Consider the following 16,623-nt stretch of genomic DNA (forward strand, 5'->3'; position numbering starts at 1 on the left):
AAGTGCACAGTAGAAATGTCTTAACAAATCCTCAGAGAAGGTAGCCTGTGTTTTTTCACCTCACTCTGAAATGAACAGTCAAAAAAAGTTTTTCCACAACTACAGTCACAACCCATCTTGTGAATGCAGACTAAGGACACCATTCTCTCACAAAAGGAAACAACGGTGTTGTCAGGTGTGCAAAGTGACTCTTTCCACCTGAGAATCAGAAGGAAGAACCTGTAAGTCTAAATGGTGTTAAAGTGCAAAAGACTCTCATGGAAAAAATACACCTCTGAACAAAGAAAAAGCTCATTATACTTTGCACCTGTTTAAGAAAAAAAATCCTTTTAACAAGTTGGTTCATTAATAAAGGTGCAATTAAGTATCACATCATTAAAGGAACAGGAATGAAAAGAGTAAATTCTCATTAAGAGACAATGCTAAGGTATCTATCTCATTTAAAAAAAAAAAAAAAAAAGAAATCAACACTTTCTCTGCTAGCTCCTGGTTATAGATAATCTCATAGGAGTTGGTTACTTACAAACATAGGATTGCTCCTGAAAGTTAGGAAATTGCTTTTTTTAGTTAAAAAGCTAGAATTTGTTCCCATATTTCTAAGAAAAGTTGTTACTTATCGTGAACAAGCACAGCAATGAGAACAGAAAAACCTTTAGGGAAAACTACCACTCATTTCAATATCATAAGCATAGGGAAAGTGACAAATTTTGCATTCTCTCAATAACAGATTCTCTTTCTGTTAACATTGTAAGTTAGAACAGAGAAACTTCAATCAGTGGCAAGCAGCCAGCTCATGAATAGGCTTGCTAACATCAACAAGACTATTCGTATGAACAAATGCTCAAAATGACTATGAGACTTCTTGTATACCCTTTGTAATGTTAAAATAGCAGCATTACTGTGGTTTCTGAGTGCTCTCCCACATGGACTAAGAGCTGAAGTCAAGAAGAGTGTTCATGTGAGAAACTATGTAAGAGCTGCAGTTAAAGACTGAACCGGTCCTTTGTTTTCAGTTTTAAAAAAATAATATAGCACATTCTAACAAAAGAAGTACTGGACTAGCAGATATCAGGCTTTAACTATAACCTAGTGCCTGAAGTTAGATTCTGACACGTATTGCTCAAGAAAAATACTACTTCTACTGCCTGAACAGTTATTGGTTAACTATGTATGCAACTCTGCTTGAAGACTACAAGATTTCAAACTACATTCAAAAAGTATAGAACCGGGATGGTAATACATAAAGGATCTGTGAGAAAGGAAGCACTAGAACTAGCAGCAAGGTGGGGTTGCCTGCATGGTCAGCCCTTCATTTGAATGCAAATGTAATTTTGGGGCAGGCAGTTATCTGTGACATCAGGCAGGACCTTAGTAAACTGTTACCACCAGCACCTGGTAAAACCATTGTTAATCATGTGTAGTAAAGGGACATCAGGGCTAGCATGAGTCATTTATAGAGCCAGTCAGGGCTAGAAAAGAGAGAGAAAGAAAGAGGAGGGGAAGAGAGATCAAACAAACACTGTGAGGAGCAGGATGTCCCAGCAAGACAAAGCCAGGCTGTGAGCATCATGTATGTGAGTTATCTTTTGGATAAAGAAACCAGCATGTATCCAGGATCTGCAAGGTGCAGCAGCAACAACCTGCCAGTGCAAAACTTTGTGTCTACTCCACCCTATTCAGATTACATGGGATATCATCCTGTGCCAACTCTGGACACCCATGGACAGCCTGCAGGAACCTGGGGATCGCCCTATGGCCCACAGAGGGAGGACTGGAACGCTTACGGCCCAGGACCTTCCAGCACGGTTGCTGCTGCACAGATCAATGGCTCGTCTCCTGGACAGGTCTCCTACAGTTCTGCTGATTACAGCTCCCTCCATCCTGCTGGATCTGGGGGGTTACCTCCTGTAGATACAATTAATACACAGCAAATCTCTCCCAACAGCCAAAGGCACAGCTCTTACGAATGGATGAGGAAAACGGTGCAATCTACTTCTACAGGTATGAGGGCACTGAGGTTTTATGCTGAGAAGAAATTTTACTTTTTTTGCATTGTTGTTTTTTTTTTTTTTGTCAGGTTCCCTGCTTAGAGGGAAGCATACAGTTTAACAAAGAAAGATCCTAATTGCTCTGAAGGATCCTCTTGCTAGCAGTTAAATGTTGGTTCGATTATTGGACGCTGGTTTTGATCAGCTGACTACATCTTATTTTTCCTTCTTGACCTTTAATGCTGAGCCAAATGAAAAGCAATGTCCTTTGACAGTGAAGTATTTTCACTTCAGATATGTTAAAAAAATTTGTGATATCAAATAATTGCTTTTAATAGGAGTCCTATAGATTGGAATGAAGCAGCATGTCTACAGAAAGAGATTGTGATGAAAGTATCATATTTCACCACCACCTATACTGTGCTTATTTTCCTCATGTTTTAGAGTACATATGAAAAGTTCAAGTAAAATATATATAGTAGGGGGTTGGAAATAAGGTTTTGTATTAGAAACAACCTCTGTAAACCTCAGAACACTGAAATGAAACAAGATCTGAAAGATCAAACAATGAGTCAATGCTTTAAAAACAGGAATGATAAGGAAAGGCTTGCTTCACTTTGTAGTAGTAGCTCTCAGAATATGCAGGAATACAAAGATCCATGGTAACAAAATCAGTTAATACAGCAACAGATCAGTCTCTGATGCATAATAGTTGAGGAGTACAAAACAATTTTTCAATCATATTTAACCTGTAAAAATAAGTCATGAAGCATGAGGAACAGGTTCTGTTTGATTGCAATGAGGAACAATAGAAAAAAAATATATTGAGCATCCTTAAAACAAAAATCTGTACCTTGTATGAATAGAAAAAAAATTATAAAACAAGAAAGTGAAGAAGGAAAAGAAAGAGGGAAAACTGCCTGAAGAGAGGCACAATCTGCTATATAAAAGTATCTGATCCTCCGAGGTGCTGAGGAGCTTTGACATGCACTGAGATCAGTAGAAATTAAGGATGCTCAATACCTACCCTAAAGAGATGCTCACAGTATTTCAATATTACATCCCAGGAAGGTTCCTTTCCTTTCAGCCCTTCCTCCCATCCCAGCTCTGTTCCACACATGCCTGTAAATAACAGTTTTCAAAGCAAGTACTGAATCAATCTCCGATAGAAAAGTAATTACTTAAAACATTTAGAAAAATGAAAGCAACTACATAGAAAAATTGTCTGTATTAAAATAATACACCTAATTAATATAGACAGATAGAGTCATCCTCATTCCTGCTGAACACAACTTTAGTTCATAGAGAGTCCATAGAAGTCAACAGGACAATCAGAGTAGGTTGAGTGAATAAGAATTTTGGCCAAAAAAAAAAAGTTTGTATTTTAAAAATCATATTTATTCTTCACTGTATACTAAGAAAAAACAAAAGGGCCAGTCTTGAAAAAACTTACAGCTTACTTTTGAGTAGTCCTTACGAGGGCAGTGAAATTCCTCACAAACTATATAATTTACAGATGGCAGAATACTTGCTCAAAAAATCACTACTACTCATGTCTTCTTTACCTACCTGCCTTTTGCTTCTGTGGACTTAAATTGCAGCCTCTCTGACTGAAAGAACTGATTTGATTTGTCTGTGCTGTCCCTTTTATAGGGGGGACACTGTGAGACAGATAGATAGATAGATAGATATAATAGACAATACCACATTCTAACTGCCTGCTTAAGAAGCATGCTTAGGGCTTTCTAACTTTCCAAATTTCAAGCCTGCAAGGATCAGAGTATTCACAGGAGGTGTTGGGAGTCTCTCCATTCTGGAATGGTCCAAGAAGACATTAAGCATCTTCATCTCAAGGAGATTTTAAGAAATCAGCATGTCATAGGATCATCTCCTCCCAAATGCCCATAGGCCAATGTAAGACCCTTGGAAGTTAGTGGGAGCCTATCTATTCATTTAATAGGTACTGGCTTGTGCTTTAGGGAAAAATCCAGATAAGTAATCCCCCTGCTGATTCTTCCTCTCTTATTTTTTTTTTTGCTAGGCCAGGAATATTCAGTGCCAATAGATCTGTTTCATTGGAAGTGGTTCCTTTTTCTTCATTCACTCCTTCTCCTCTGTTTAAAAGCAAGGGAACTTTTGGTTTTCCTCGTTTTCCCAAAAATAAAATAATTTTTAAAAATTTACCCTAACAGCAATGTCAGATCTAGCAAAGCACTTAAGTGAGTTTGGTCCTGAGCATGCAAGTGTTCCAAGTGACTTCAAATGCGTGACTAGGCTAACTGCAAGTACCAATGCTGTTTTGCTGGGTCATGATCAAAATCCTCAGCATTTTCTTACATGGAATCCATTGCTTTTTACATCTTTAAAGCTGTATGCATACATTGAGTAATACCCTTCTGTCTCTTTGCAAAACCTTTAGGAATTTCAGCAGAGGTTTTGTGTAGGCAAGAGTGAAGGAATCACATCTATTATTTATTAGCTTTCCTTATTCCCCATGAAATAGATATGAGCCACTAGTCTTAAAGATGGAAAAACTGAGGCTCAGACTTACCTGGATTGATCAGAATAGAAAATAGACAAATTAATTTTATTCTTTGTTCATTACTTGTTGCAAAATGCTAGTTATCAATAATAATATTATCTCACTATGGAAACAATAATTATTAAGGCAAGTGGTTTTTGCAAGATATTCTTGAAAGTGTGCAAGAAATGTTCCTGTGATCTTATCCTTTTAAGATCAGGAGAGATTCTCTCCAAAGGTTTACTTACATTGAGTAGTCTGATTTGTAACAGCTACAGAAACAAGGCCCAGAATCAATGACATCTCCATCTCCAGAGATTTCACGATTAGCTTCTATTATAGGTGTTTTGTGGCCTCATGACCTGACAGATGACAAACAAAACACTTTATTGAAATTTCTACCACTGCCTCATGCCCTACAGGTGTTTTGATACTCTGTTATGTACACAACTAACCTGGAACAAAAGAAGAAATTATTTCAAGTCTCACTCTGTAACTTCAAAAACAACATCCAACATAAACCCATGTCTTCAACTAGTGTAATGTGAAGTTTATGAGGTTATGCTACTTGAAGCCACTGGAAGATCTCAGTAATTAATGTGAGACTATCATACTGGTTTAGTGTTACTGGAATGCATTTCCCACAGAAAAGACCTACTAAGGCTTTCATCCATCATTCTCTCTCTGGTTGAAGGATGTCTGAATGTCTCTCCCTGCAGCTTTGGAACTGGAGGGACTTGGGGCTTGAGAGTAAATGCAGTGCACATAGGATCCAATGCCTAGTCACTGCATTCTTGAGGGTGTTCAGGATACAGAAGAAAGCAAATGTGTTTTGACTTGGAACACTTGAAAGCTGAAACACTGACTACTTAGTATTTTCAACCAAGAACACTGATTGAAAAAGACCCTTCTCTAACCCTTATCTGCTCCAGTCCCCTCTCCTAACCCCACACTTCAGAAGGGTGAGCAAAGCCAAGACAACTAGCAATTGTAACAGAGAACAGAACAAAGCCATGACACTAGAGATTTGAGGTGGTAATTCCACACATATACAAAGCATAGTTACAGGCAAATTCTTTGATGGAAAGTAGAATAAAACCACCGTAGAACAAGTTACAAATCTCCTCCTGTTGATTTCGGTATTTTTGTGGAGATATGCAGTCACTCAGACAGGAGTAGACTTTACTTTTTGCCTTCGTGAGAAAACAACATACATCTATGGTAAAACTCTGCGTTTGAACAGTTAACTGGTAGTTCTAGCAGCAACGAGAATTTGCTCACAAAGCTGAAAGTACATCTTAAGATCTGCACTTACGTTAGCATAAAACAGGGAGGGAACAAATCTTGAAACACAGGTAAACTATGAACAGAGACTCTTCCAATATATGACAACTCTTTTATCATTCTTGTTCAATAATAATTTACTCTGAAGACATAAAGACAGTTTTTTCTGATACTGACAATGACAGGTGTTGATAGCATCATTACCAAATGCACTGTAAATGTATAACATCAAGTCTCTGAAGGAAAAAGTTATAATCCCTCAAATCTAAGGAAGAGAAACAAGCCTCTTAAGAAGCCATTCCTGCAAAATGTTGAATGCCTAAAGAACATACAACACTTGGAAAAAATCTCTTGCTTTTTAGTCTATACAGTCATTGGTAATGAGATTTCCCCCGATCTTACCATTTAGAAATCCACCTACATTTTCTGCAGGTTGGGTCCTTCTGCCAGACAAAATGCATGTAGGGCAGTCTGTCCAATCATTGTTTAAAGGTGATAAAAAGCACTCTGCTTTGGATTCAGTTACTGAAGATTAAAAGTTTACACTACCAAAGTGAAGGACAGAATTTGGCCAGTAGGCTTTATTACAGAATAGCAGAACATATACAAAATTGAAAACATTACCATTTTAAATCAAAGTCAACAGAACAGAAGGGAAAATTCTTCAAGTCTGTTGAAAGGTTCCAATTCTATGATCCTATTCTGTTCTTTTCAGCATGAGTCATCTGAACATGTGTAACAAGAACAAATGATCAAGACCCAGCAGAAAGTACAAACATGGAATTTCACCATGTTTCACAAACCTTTATGCATCCAACTCTGCAATAATGAATAGTCCTACTCATCGCACCAAGACTTCTGGCAGGAATATTATTACTCACATTATACAGGATTGGATCCATGTAACATTTTCTAATACAATGGCAGTGTGTGTTCTGTGGTGTTTTTTTTTTAATTTAACTTTACAGAACATCATGTGCAGCACAATGTCCATCTTCAAGACTTATTTAAAATTACTTTTTCTTCACAACTTCAATTAAATCAGTGAAATTACACAAGGGAGAATTTGCCCCTTTCTTTTCCTACACTTTTAAAGTGCATGAATATTTCGAGCTAGTCCCAAAACAAAACTCTGATGCCTGATCTCTGGCAGTCCATATTTTTATAAGGTCAAAAACTAACACTAATCTCTTTCTTAATACTAAACTGACATAAAGATGCAGATTTGAACTAAGCATATCTTCAGGCCAGAAAGATGTTATACATTTCAAGCTGACTTAAGCTAACTTTCAATCATCAAGTACAGATCTTAACTTCCTCTGAAACAATGTCAGACTATGGAATCCAGATTACAATGTTTTGTAAGTAATCCAACACTATTCTATACTATGACATCTTCTGTCTAAATTAGGTAGCTTCTGGATTTTATGAACAATGCCAATTTCAGTAGATGAAGAATATTCCTTACAAGTTAAGCGAGGAGGCACTGAAAAAGGGGCCAGGGCTAGTTCTAATGCTAATTTATTTTGCTTTGTAAACTAGTTGTGAGGTCTGATAGTGGAGGGGTTTTTTTTTCCTTTCCTGGGCTACATTGTCTGAGGTTTTGAGGCCTATCTGTCATATTGAGGCAACAGACCCTTTTAACACTTCACTTTGCTTTGATATGCAGTCTTGTCTCTTCCTTCTCCTTCTTTTCTTCAGGAGTTATATTGCCGGAAAGGGTGATGATTTTCACAGCAAATAAAGAGGCCTTCTCCTAGCTTTATTGTCTTCAGAAGAAATACTCTGTGAATTTTATGACCAATGGGAAAGCTCTTCCCTTCCCCCAACTCAAAACTCCGCCAGTCACAAAAATTGTTGGAGTGGGTGTGATGGAACAGTATTGTTAAACTGTATCTCATGAAAAGTTTTCTAAATGCAAAATGTCTTATTTCTTGTTACTCCAAAGCCACTCTTCAATAATCACTACTTGCAAAGGTTTTTGACAAAACTTGCTGTTCTTAAATAGCTTATTAAAACCAGGAAATCCACTCGCCCAACAAAGAGGCAGTCATACTGAAAAGGTAGTTGCTTCAAAGCTCTTTTGTTTCATTTTTCTTCCACCCAACTACTAACAACCTCTCCAACCACTTGCAATTCCATAGCATAACTGTCCATGACAGAACACATTTCCAATAAAACTGACACTATATTGCTGATTAAAATTATAAACTGTCACTAACAATAGATTAATTAAGATTGTGGAAAGTTAAATGTTGGTAATTTCATCACCTAAGTGAGTAAAATATGCAGGATTTGACTAAAGAATTGGATTAAAATATTAACTTCTATCATTGCATCATTAAATTCTGCCATTATGTCCTAAAGAAGTCTGAGAAGTAAAGAACATCCTTCTGCTGTCTCTCCAGGGAATGCATTAGTCCTACCTCAAATTTTACTCAGGTAATACTTCTCCTTGAAATAAAGTTCATCACTGTAAACAAAACCAGCAGAAGGTCTGCAAGATTTGGCTCAGAATGCAGTGGAGTGGATCTTTTCCATCTAATAGATGGATTTCAGATGCTAAGGTCCCAAACTGTTTAGCGATAGGTTTTGTTGCTGCTGTTTGTTAACTTTGGCAAATAAAAGAAAAGTGTACTTTGCCTTTGAAAGGAAATGCCATATGCAGACTAATTCCAACCCAGCATCCAACAAAGGCATTAGGAAGACTCTCACTGACATCAATGAGAGTCTGGGTAAAGGCCAAACAGACTAAAACATGACTCTGCCAGAACTAAAAGTATCCTCTCAGAAGACCCTGGCAGATCTCAGCTCCCATTGTCTATTGTCTCTCACAGTGGGTATTACTCTACACAAAAAATCAAATTATTAAAGACAAGATTTATGTCACAAATCATAGAGAATTTTTCTCAGATAGCTGTTGACTTTTAGGAAGGAAATGTTCTCCTTTTGCTTTTCTACATTTTAAATTATTCGCTTAACTTAAAGAAAGAAATTAGATGTGAAAGCTTCCAATCTTCCTTCAAAAAGAAACAAGATATTATCATTCCTCCTAAAACCAAACTGAAAGCTAGTCATATGAAAATAAAAGATTTTATTGGAGAAAGTGCTGTTTTCCACATACATTTAACTTCTTCAGTTTAAAAAGAAAAAACCCAACCCTCTCCTACTCAGATAATAAGGGTTTAAGCTCTTAAAACCAGAAACTGGAAGGTTTATCTCAAAGTTTACCACCTTGTTTTGGCAACAGAAGAACATTTGATATTTGTCTATGGCTTCTGAATGAGAACAGTGTTCAAGATAAGATCACCTTGTTGCTCTGTTGTGTACTCCATCTTAACAATACAAAGGAGACTAAGGAAACATTTTAAACATTTTGTCCCATAGAATGACCCCAAATTCTCATTTAAAGAGGAAAAAAAACTAACCAAACCACCAGCTAGAGAGATCAAAAGTTAAAAAATATCAAGTGAGACATTAAAGCACCACAGGTGACCATATGTTAAACAAACAATTTACACTTCGAATGAATGAAAACAAATGTCCTAGTAGTTATGTGGACTGAACTGAATAACTGCTGTTCTTTAAAGACTCTAAAATTCTTACCATAATGTTGCAAAATTAACAGCACTTTTCACTTGATTATCAGTGTAAACGTAATTGGGCTAATTTTGCTTTCACTACAGTTTCACAATGACAGAAATGCTACTGAAATGAGAATGTCCTGTGTATGTACCCCAGCCAAGCACAGCACAGCAGAACCCTCACAGGGAAGTTAACAGATTTATACCAAAGTGGTTTTGGCTGCATGGGTTGAGCAGGAACCCCAGCGTAAGGAAGAAACACACACATGCACACACCTATTTTCCCTACTGAAATATTCCAAGTAAACAGGCTGACGGCCTCAAGACAGTTGGAAAATGCCTGTAGCATTGTAAACTCAATTATGTTTTCTGAGGGTTGAACACCATGAAGCATGGAAGCTAAAGGATCAAATTCTGATGTAGACCTTGTTCCACAAGCCTGGGAACAGTCCTTCAGAAACACTGTGATGTAGGGCAAACCAGTTATTATCCAGAACCAGAGGTGTAACGACATTTGTTTACAGCATTGCACTGACCAGGACTTCCAGTGCTAAACAACTCTGTATCTAGGATCTATATGAATAGTACAAAAAGGATCAGAGCCTGAAGAACACACTAATACGAACAATACTTTGGTGAGCCAAAAATTCTTACAGGTAGCAAAGTACTGACTATCAAATGCTGGAAGAGAAAAAAAGTGATACAGCTCTTGAGCGATTACCATACAGCGTATACAGCAAGTGGAAGGCAATGTTAACTTTAAATATGTTCAGCTATTAAAACAAAGAGACATCACATCTCCCTCCACAGACTGGGGAAAAAACATTAACTCGTGAAACCAAATTATGAATTAAGGGGTAAAGTACTTCAAGATTCTGCTTTAGTTCTGTACCCTGAATTCTGATTTTTGGGTGCTACTTAAACTTCAAAAGCAAGGGGAGTTGGAAGGAGGGGCTGGGAAGACATCAGGCCTTTGACACCACTGATACATGAAACCTCCAGCTATTCTCTCCTGCAGGGGGGGAAGCTGGTTGCTATGGGCGGTGTGCTGTGGAGACTGAAATTTTACCAACTCAATGCCTGAAAATCTACTTCAGTCCTCTCTATTCAAAGTTAACTGCTCTTATTAGGAGTGCAAATATTATGAGTTTGGGGAACCTGTTTTTTGAAGAGTTCTGTAAGAAAACATGCGCTGTTGTATGAAGCTAAGCTACATATGCAGCAATAGCAGACTGCTACATGCAGCAAGCCACAATACACCTCAAGTTTTATGCATCAAGAGAACCTGAATCTAAGGGGGCTGTTCTACTATAGTGACCACTAAGGACACAAAGATTCATAAGCCACAGTACTACAGTGGAACGCACTGCAAAAAAATACCAACTAAAAATACATTCCCTGTCCCAGACAATTTACAGTCTAAATATATACATCTGAAGAATATAGACAGACAAAGCAGCACAAAAAAAATGGCAAGACTAGTTAGCGAACATGCTAACACTAGTCTTAACACAATGATACAATCTTTCAAAAATGTAGGAAGACCTTAGGCTAGGGCTCAGGGGCCTTGATTTTGAGCAGGTGTTCATCTCCCATATATTCATTGCCTAATATGAACATTAACAACACAGGAATGGTGGATAAGAAAGGAAGCATCAGTAGCCTTTCCCATTCTCAATTCTCTTTCACTACTGCCAACACATTCTGTCCTCAGAAATTATCCTGAATGGAATCCATAAAATTTCAGCTCCTTGTATCTGTGTTCACTGGCTCATGTCATTTGCCATTACCTTTTAACGACCCAGATACTGCTGAGCCATGTCTGCTTCAGTCAGCTGTACCTACAGCTGAAAGGATGCAGCAGTGCTGCTTGCAAAAGAACAGATGCTGTAGTTCTACCATTGTTCAGTGTCCTTTGTAAAGTACTGTTGCTTTCCTTTTCTCTTTATTATTAACTGTCATCTGAAAATCTATGTTACTATTCCCTGGGCTATTATCAAGTAGCGGATAGACTGTGCCAGACTTGAAAGAAAAACACAACTTCCACATTGCAGTAACAATCACAATATTGTGTTAATTTTTCTAGCAACAAGAAGTGAGGAACTTTGGAAGCTCTCAGTATTTTCTGTGCAGTAAAATATCATTCACAATTCCCCTCTGAAGCAGATAGCAGTGTATCAGCTTTAGGGACAGAGAAACAAGACCAATTCAACACCAGGCAGGAAGCTTGCATCAGAGTTGGGAACAGAACCCAGGTTTCCTGGCTCCTTGGTCTTAACAAGAAGGCCTTCCCTTTCCCAAATGATAACACAAGGGTGATAAAGAATATGAGAAGCAGTTTATCGTCTATTTGCTAAGGAGTAAACCCAAAATCTGACGGTATGAACCTCTTGTGTTGTAAATCAAGACTGAGTCAAGGGAGTTGCTCTAGGTAAGTGCATAGAGAATCAGGCCTAAAATACCCACAAACATATTTTCAAATGTAAAGCCAGATATTTTGTGTTACTAAAGTTAAAAAATTCTAGCTTGAAGCAATGTGTTCTTCTTTCAAAACAGGTAAAACAAGAACAAGAGAGAAGTACCGAGTGGTTTACACAGATCATCAGAGATTAGAATTAGAGAAGGAATTTCATTACAACAGATACATTACAATCAGGAGGAAGTCTGAACTTGCTGCAAACCTAAGACTTTCCGAGAGACAGGTAGAGTATGGATCACCCATTCAGGATTTCCTTTGAATTTATTATTGCTGATGAGGAGATAACCGTACTGGTTAAGAACACAAAAATGCTAATGCCTCTAATAACCAAACAATGCGACTGGGTTCCCTTTGCAGCGTAGGAACTCAAACTATCCAGCTGAATGGCCTGACAGCCTTGTTTGCACTCAGTTCTAAATATGCCATCAGCACCACTTCAGCTCTCATCAGGCAGCCATGCAACACCGAAAAAGCAAACACCAGTCTTACACACAGTCCTGTTCTGAGAAACAAGAGTTTAAAAATATCAACAAAATCCTGCCTGAAGTTCTCTCAGTTTTACCGGAGTAGTGGTAGCAGAGAGAAATTTTTGCTGAAATGTCTAAAGCGGAAGTCCTGATTCTGCTGAAGTCAATGGGAACTCTATAACCGATTTCAACAAGGTCAATCTTAGCAGAGGATGGAAGTGATGAGCTCAAGTATGTTCAGGACACTTGAAGGTATTTGTTCCTTTGGCTGCCTTTTATCTTTGTTAAAGATTTCCTACATACTTGCTACTCCTTTCTCCTGCCCCTATTTCCTCTCACCCCCTCCAAATTCCACTTCTATACCTACAACATAAATCAAAACACAATCTTTTCTGGTCAAAAGACTTACACAATTTGCTCTGGAACCACTCTGTGCTGTGTTTTTCAATCATGCAATTACAACGCCTGTGCCACCCCCTCCCAAAGCAAAGCAGGTACATGGCCTCTGGCTCTCAAGCACTTCAGCTGGCTCATGCAAACCACCAAGATAAGATGCCGAGCTAGATCTCCCACAGAGATACTCACAACATTGGCTGGGCATATGTTCGGTCCCATTTTACTTGGGAGTTTCTTGATGCAGTACACTAAGTAAGCAGTGAAACAGAAAATTAAAAGCTTTACTGAAGGATCTCCCTGAATAGATTTCAGGACACAATATGCTCATTCACTGCCTTTTCTATTTGCAAACCATCACAGAACCGTTTTCTCAGTCAGTTATTATTCAGCATCAGTTATTGAAGTTTAAGACTGATTCACCATTTTTTTATGGACTCTACTGAGCAGGGATAGTCCACCTAGTTGTAGCGCTGTTCATCAAACTTGAACTTGTTTTACACAGCACACACTGAAAGACCTTACAGAAATAGAAAAGTGAATACCCTTTTTGCAAATATTTCTCAATCTGCTGTTGAATACAAGTATTTAATTATTGAAAACTAAAATTATTTCAACCAGGTATAAAAAACACACTGTCTTTTTGGTGGCTGTTAAAACCTTAATAACTTGACTTCATTATGCTGAATTTAAAAATTATGACCCTGCTTCTGTAAGCAACCAATAATATTTTCTTGAAACTTCCTAGTTCAGTGATAACCTGATAAAACGTTTTGTTACTATATTTGAAGTGGTGATACAAAAAAGACATGATACATTTCTTTGACATATATTGGGGAAACATGGCAACAGTTTTTGCCAGTATTTGCTCTTCATCATCATCATCATCATCAATATGTCATGAATGAAACTAATTCCAGTGCATAAAGCCTACATCTCTGAAGTCACTTTTGAAAATGTAAGATTAAGAAAGAAATACCTGATCTATACTCCCACTACTACCCTTTCATACAAATTAAACCACCCCATGGTATGAATATGACTGAACACACACTGTCCTATCCCAAGTTCCACTGCACTCAGCCTGAAGCCTGAAATGATTTTCTGGAAAAGCTTTTTTCCTGGCTATGCCAAAACCCCATGCAGGAGACTGGAAGGAATATCTCAAGACAAAAGGACAAAGAACAATTGTTTAAACAAGGAAGGAAAGATGTAATATCTAATGAAGAAAAGAAAAAAGGCAAAGCGAAGCATTGCTATTATAGGAAGGATACAGAAATAAAGGAGATGACAAGAACAAGAAAGAAGAGAGAAAATTAGACTTCAGGGGAAGAACCTGCACAACAACTGAATGGTGGGAGAAAAAAATACTGAAAGGAAGGAGGGCAATGGGTAAAAACCAAGTCAGACAGATGCAACTGACCATGGTAGCTTTTAGTCTAACATTACAGATCTGTATTTACTTGTAGTTATTTGATAACTGGCATACAAGCTCGAAGTGCCTATTAAAATTCTCTCTGGATCACTAGTTTAATAACAAGCCAGAACAAAAGTCAACGGCAGGTGAGAACACTGAAGCCAGAGGATAATCCTGAAACAGATGTTAGTTTGGTTTTTAGACTGTTTCATCTTTTCATGCATTTTGGCAAGTGCATGGGTGAAACTAGATTACCTCAGCACAATCAGAATGCAAGAGATCTGAGAGTATTTGAGACTGGTTTAATGGAACATAATTTGGTACTGAAATGATATTCCAGAAACTAAGACAACAAAATGAATTGCCAAACATCTCAGATGATAGCCTGGGACTTAAGAGACCTAGTTCAAATTTTCAGCAAGCTTTGCATATAGGACTTCACCAGTGTGTTTCTTTTAAAACACAACCTAGTGCCACAGATGTTAGCACCTCTTACTGTTTTCCCTCCTTTCTGGTCATCATTCTCCTTCCCTTTCTAGCTTCTAGCAAAGGACAACTAAACAAATCAGTATTTCTCAGCAAAACTTTGATTTTTCTTTGGGTTATAGAAAATGGTGACAAAAGTGTTTCCTCTGCCATCTGAACACCAATAAGAAAACACAACATATCTGAATGAGGTAGTTTGACTTATTACACTGACTAGACATAATACAGAGCCACTTCCAAGGATAATTAGCTGGCATGCACTGCTTTAAATCCAACATTGGGGATTACATCCAAAAACATTTCAGTTGCCATAGAACATTCACCCTTTCACACCTGAACAAGTTCTGCTGTATTTTCAGTTGACCAGTACTCATCAACTTCAACTCATGTCCTCACTTGTTCTATCCTAATCAAAACCCATATACTCTTTAATAGTTGCTTCATTTCTTCCCAAAGATGACTGCATTTCTGTGACAGAGCAATGACTATGGTGTAAAGCAGTGGTCTCTGCGGGAAGCAGCAGCAGATTCTGGCTCCATCTACAAATGCAATAAAAGGCACTTAGCTATTACGGCACTGCTTGTACAATATTTTGAAGTAACATTGTGTACCAAGAGTACTGCACTGGTGAAATTCTGTTCAGAAGTGTATTTCCATTGGCTTACACATTGGAGCTAACTACTTAATGTGCAGCATTTAAACAGGAAAGCTTTTGTGCCTTATTTTATAGGTCAGTAACATGTTTTGACTTGCTCTGACTAGGGCATATAGTTTGCAATGTAAAGATACTCTCAGATTCTTTTAGCCATTGCTAGAACACAGGAGATTCTGTTCTGTTAGATTTTGTTAAAAAAAAAATAAAATAAAATCCCATTCCATAAAGAAATACGTCCTAAAAATAAAACTAACACTGAAAAAACTATTTTTTTCAGACTATCAATAAATATTTTATTACCAAATAGGAAAGATTACCTGTATGAAAAACAAGCAAACAACTCTGTTGTCTCAGCTTGCCATTGCCTTTCTCACTGGTCCTTATGCAATTGATTTTACCTATGCCTCTTGACTGTATACATATAGGACCCCATTGCACTCTCTTAGCAACTGAAAAAAAACTTTCCTCTGCTCCTTTGCAGGTGAAAATCTGGTTCCAGAATCGCAGGGCCAAAGAAAGAAAATTAATGAAGAAGAAAATGACTCATTTTGACGGCAGCAATCTTGGCTCTATGCAGAGTGACTCTGGCTCAGTGAGCCCGATGCCAGTTCCTGACCAACAGACTCATTCGGAAATGCCCAGTTCTTTATTCCCACCTCCACCTCCTCCACCTCCACTTCCCATGAATGGTTTGCAGCACAACGGGAACCTGCAGCAGGTAGTAGCCTCTCAGTAAGGCTGCCTGAAGAGCTACTGCATAACGAACACTATAAACTACCAGTACATGGAGCACTACAGTATGAAAGAGAGAGGACAGCTGTAGCTGTTTTGCAGGAGTCCCCAGCATGACACAGTTTTGTGCACATAAGCTTCAAGTACAGTAAACCAGGAGCCACCTGGCAGGTCTGCAGGATAGCACAAGTTCCCAAGGGCAATGGAACTGCTGTGTGCCAGGAGTCCTAGTTGCAGGGAGCCTCTGCAAGAGAATGCCATGCTGACTCTATGCCACAAGGCAAGCATCCCTCCAGCCACGCAGCAGGTGGGTAGGCACTGAGAGAGAAGAGAGCCGAGGACCAGATATGGCCACTTGTTACAGTACACTGCAGACAAAAAAAAGCACAAAATGGGCCACAGGCAATACAACATTGCTGGAGCAGTAACGGCAGCTGTACGCAAGTGCTCTGTCTGTCCCTCGCCCCTAGGTAAAGGGTATATTCCTTCTCCTTTGATCTCCACACAGGTTCCATGTACTGATCTAACTCTCATGGACTTTACACATGGATCTTTATAAATGAAAACCTGGCTTACGTGTTTTGGCCCACTTGATGGAAAGCCTGGGTCATGGTGGT

At 38.3% G+C, this 16,623-nt stretch overlaps 1 protein-coding gene across 1 annotated transcript; it reads left to right on the forward strand.

Annotated features, from left to right (window-relative positions):
• The first annotated feature begins 1,568 nt into the window (after positions 1-1,568).
• Positions 1,569-16,010, forward strand: LOC141949244 (homeobox protein CDX-1-like). The gene is made up of 3 exons (XM_074882607.1): positions 1,569-2,001; positions 11,934-12,079; positions 15,756-16,010. Exons 1-3 carry the CDS (start codon positions 1,569-1,571, stop codon positions 16,008-16,010), a joined length of 834 nt encoding a protein of 277 aa, XP_074738708.1.
• The last annotated feature ends 613 nt before the right edge of the window (positions 16,011-16,623 follow it).

Source organism: Strix uralensis, chromosome 13 (assembly GCF_047716275.1).
Source record: "Strix uralensis isolate ZFMK-TIS-50842 chromosome 13, bStrUra1, whole genome shotgun sequence".
Classification (NCBI taxonomy): domain Eukaryota; kingdom Metazoa; phylum Chordata; class Aves; order Strigiformes; family Strigidae; genus Strix; species Strix uralensis.

Bases quoted from the DNA above. Each gene is read 5' to 3' on its own strand.
- LOC141949244 (XM_074882607.1), top strand. From the start codon at position 1,569: ATGTATGTGAGTTATCTTTTGGATAAAGAAACCAGCATGTATCCAGGA. The intron at 2,002-11,933 runs GTATGAGGGCAC...CTTTCAAAACAG, and splicing joins GGTGCAATCTACTTCTACAG to GTAAAACAAGAACAAGAGAG. The intron at 12,080-15,755 runs GTAGAGTATGGA...GCTCCTTTGCAG, and splicing joins TAAGACTTTCCGAGAGACAG to GTGAAAATCTGGTTCCAGAA.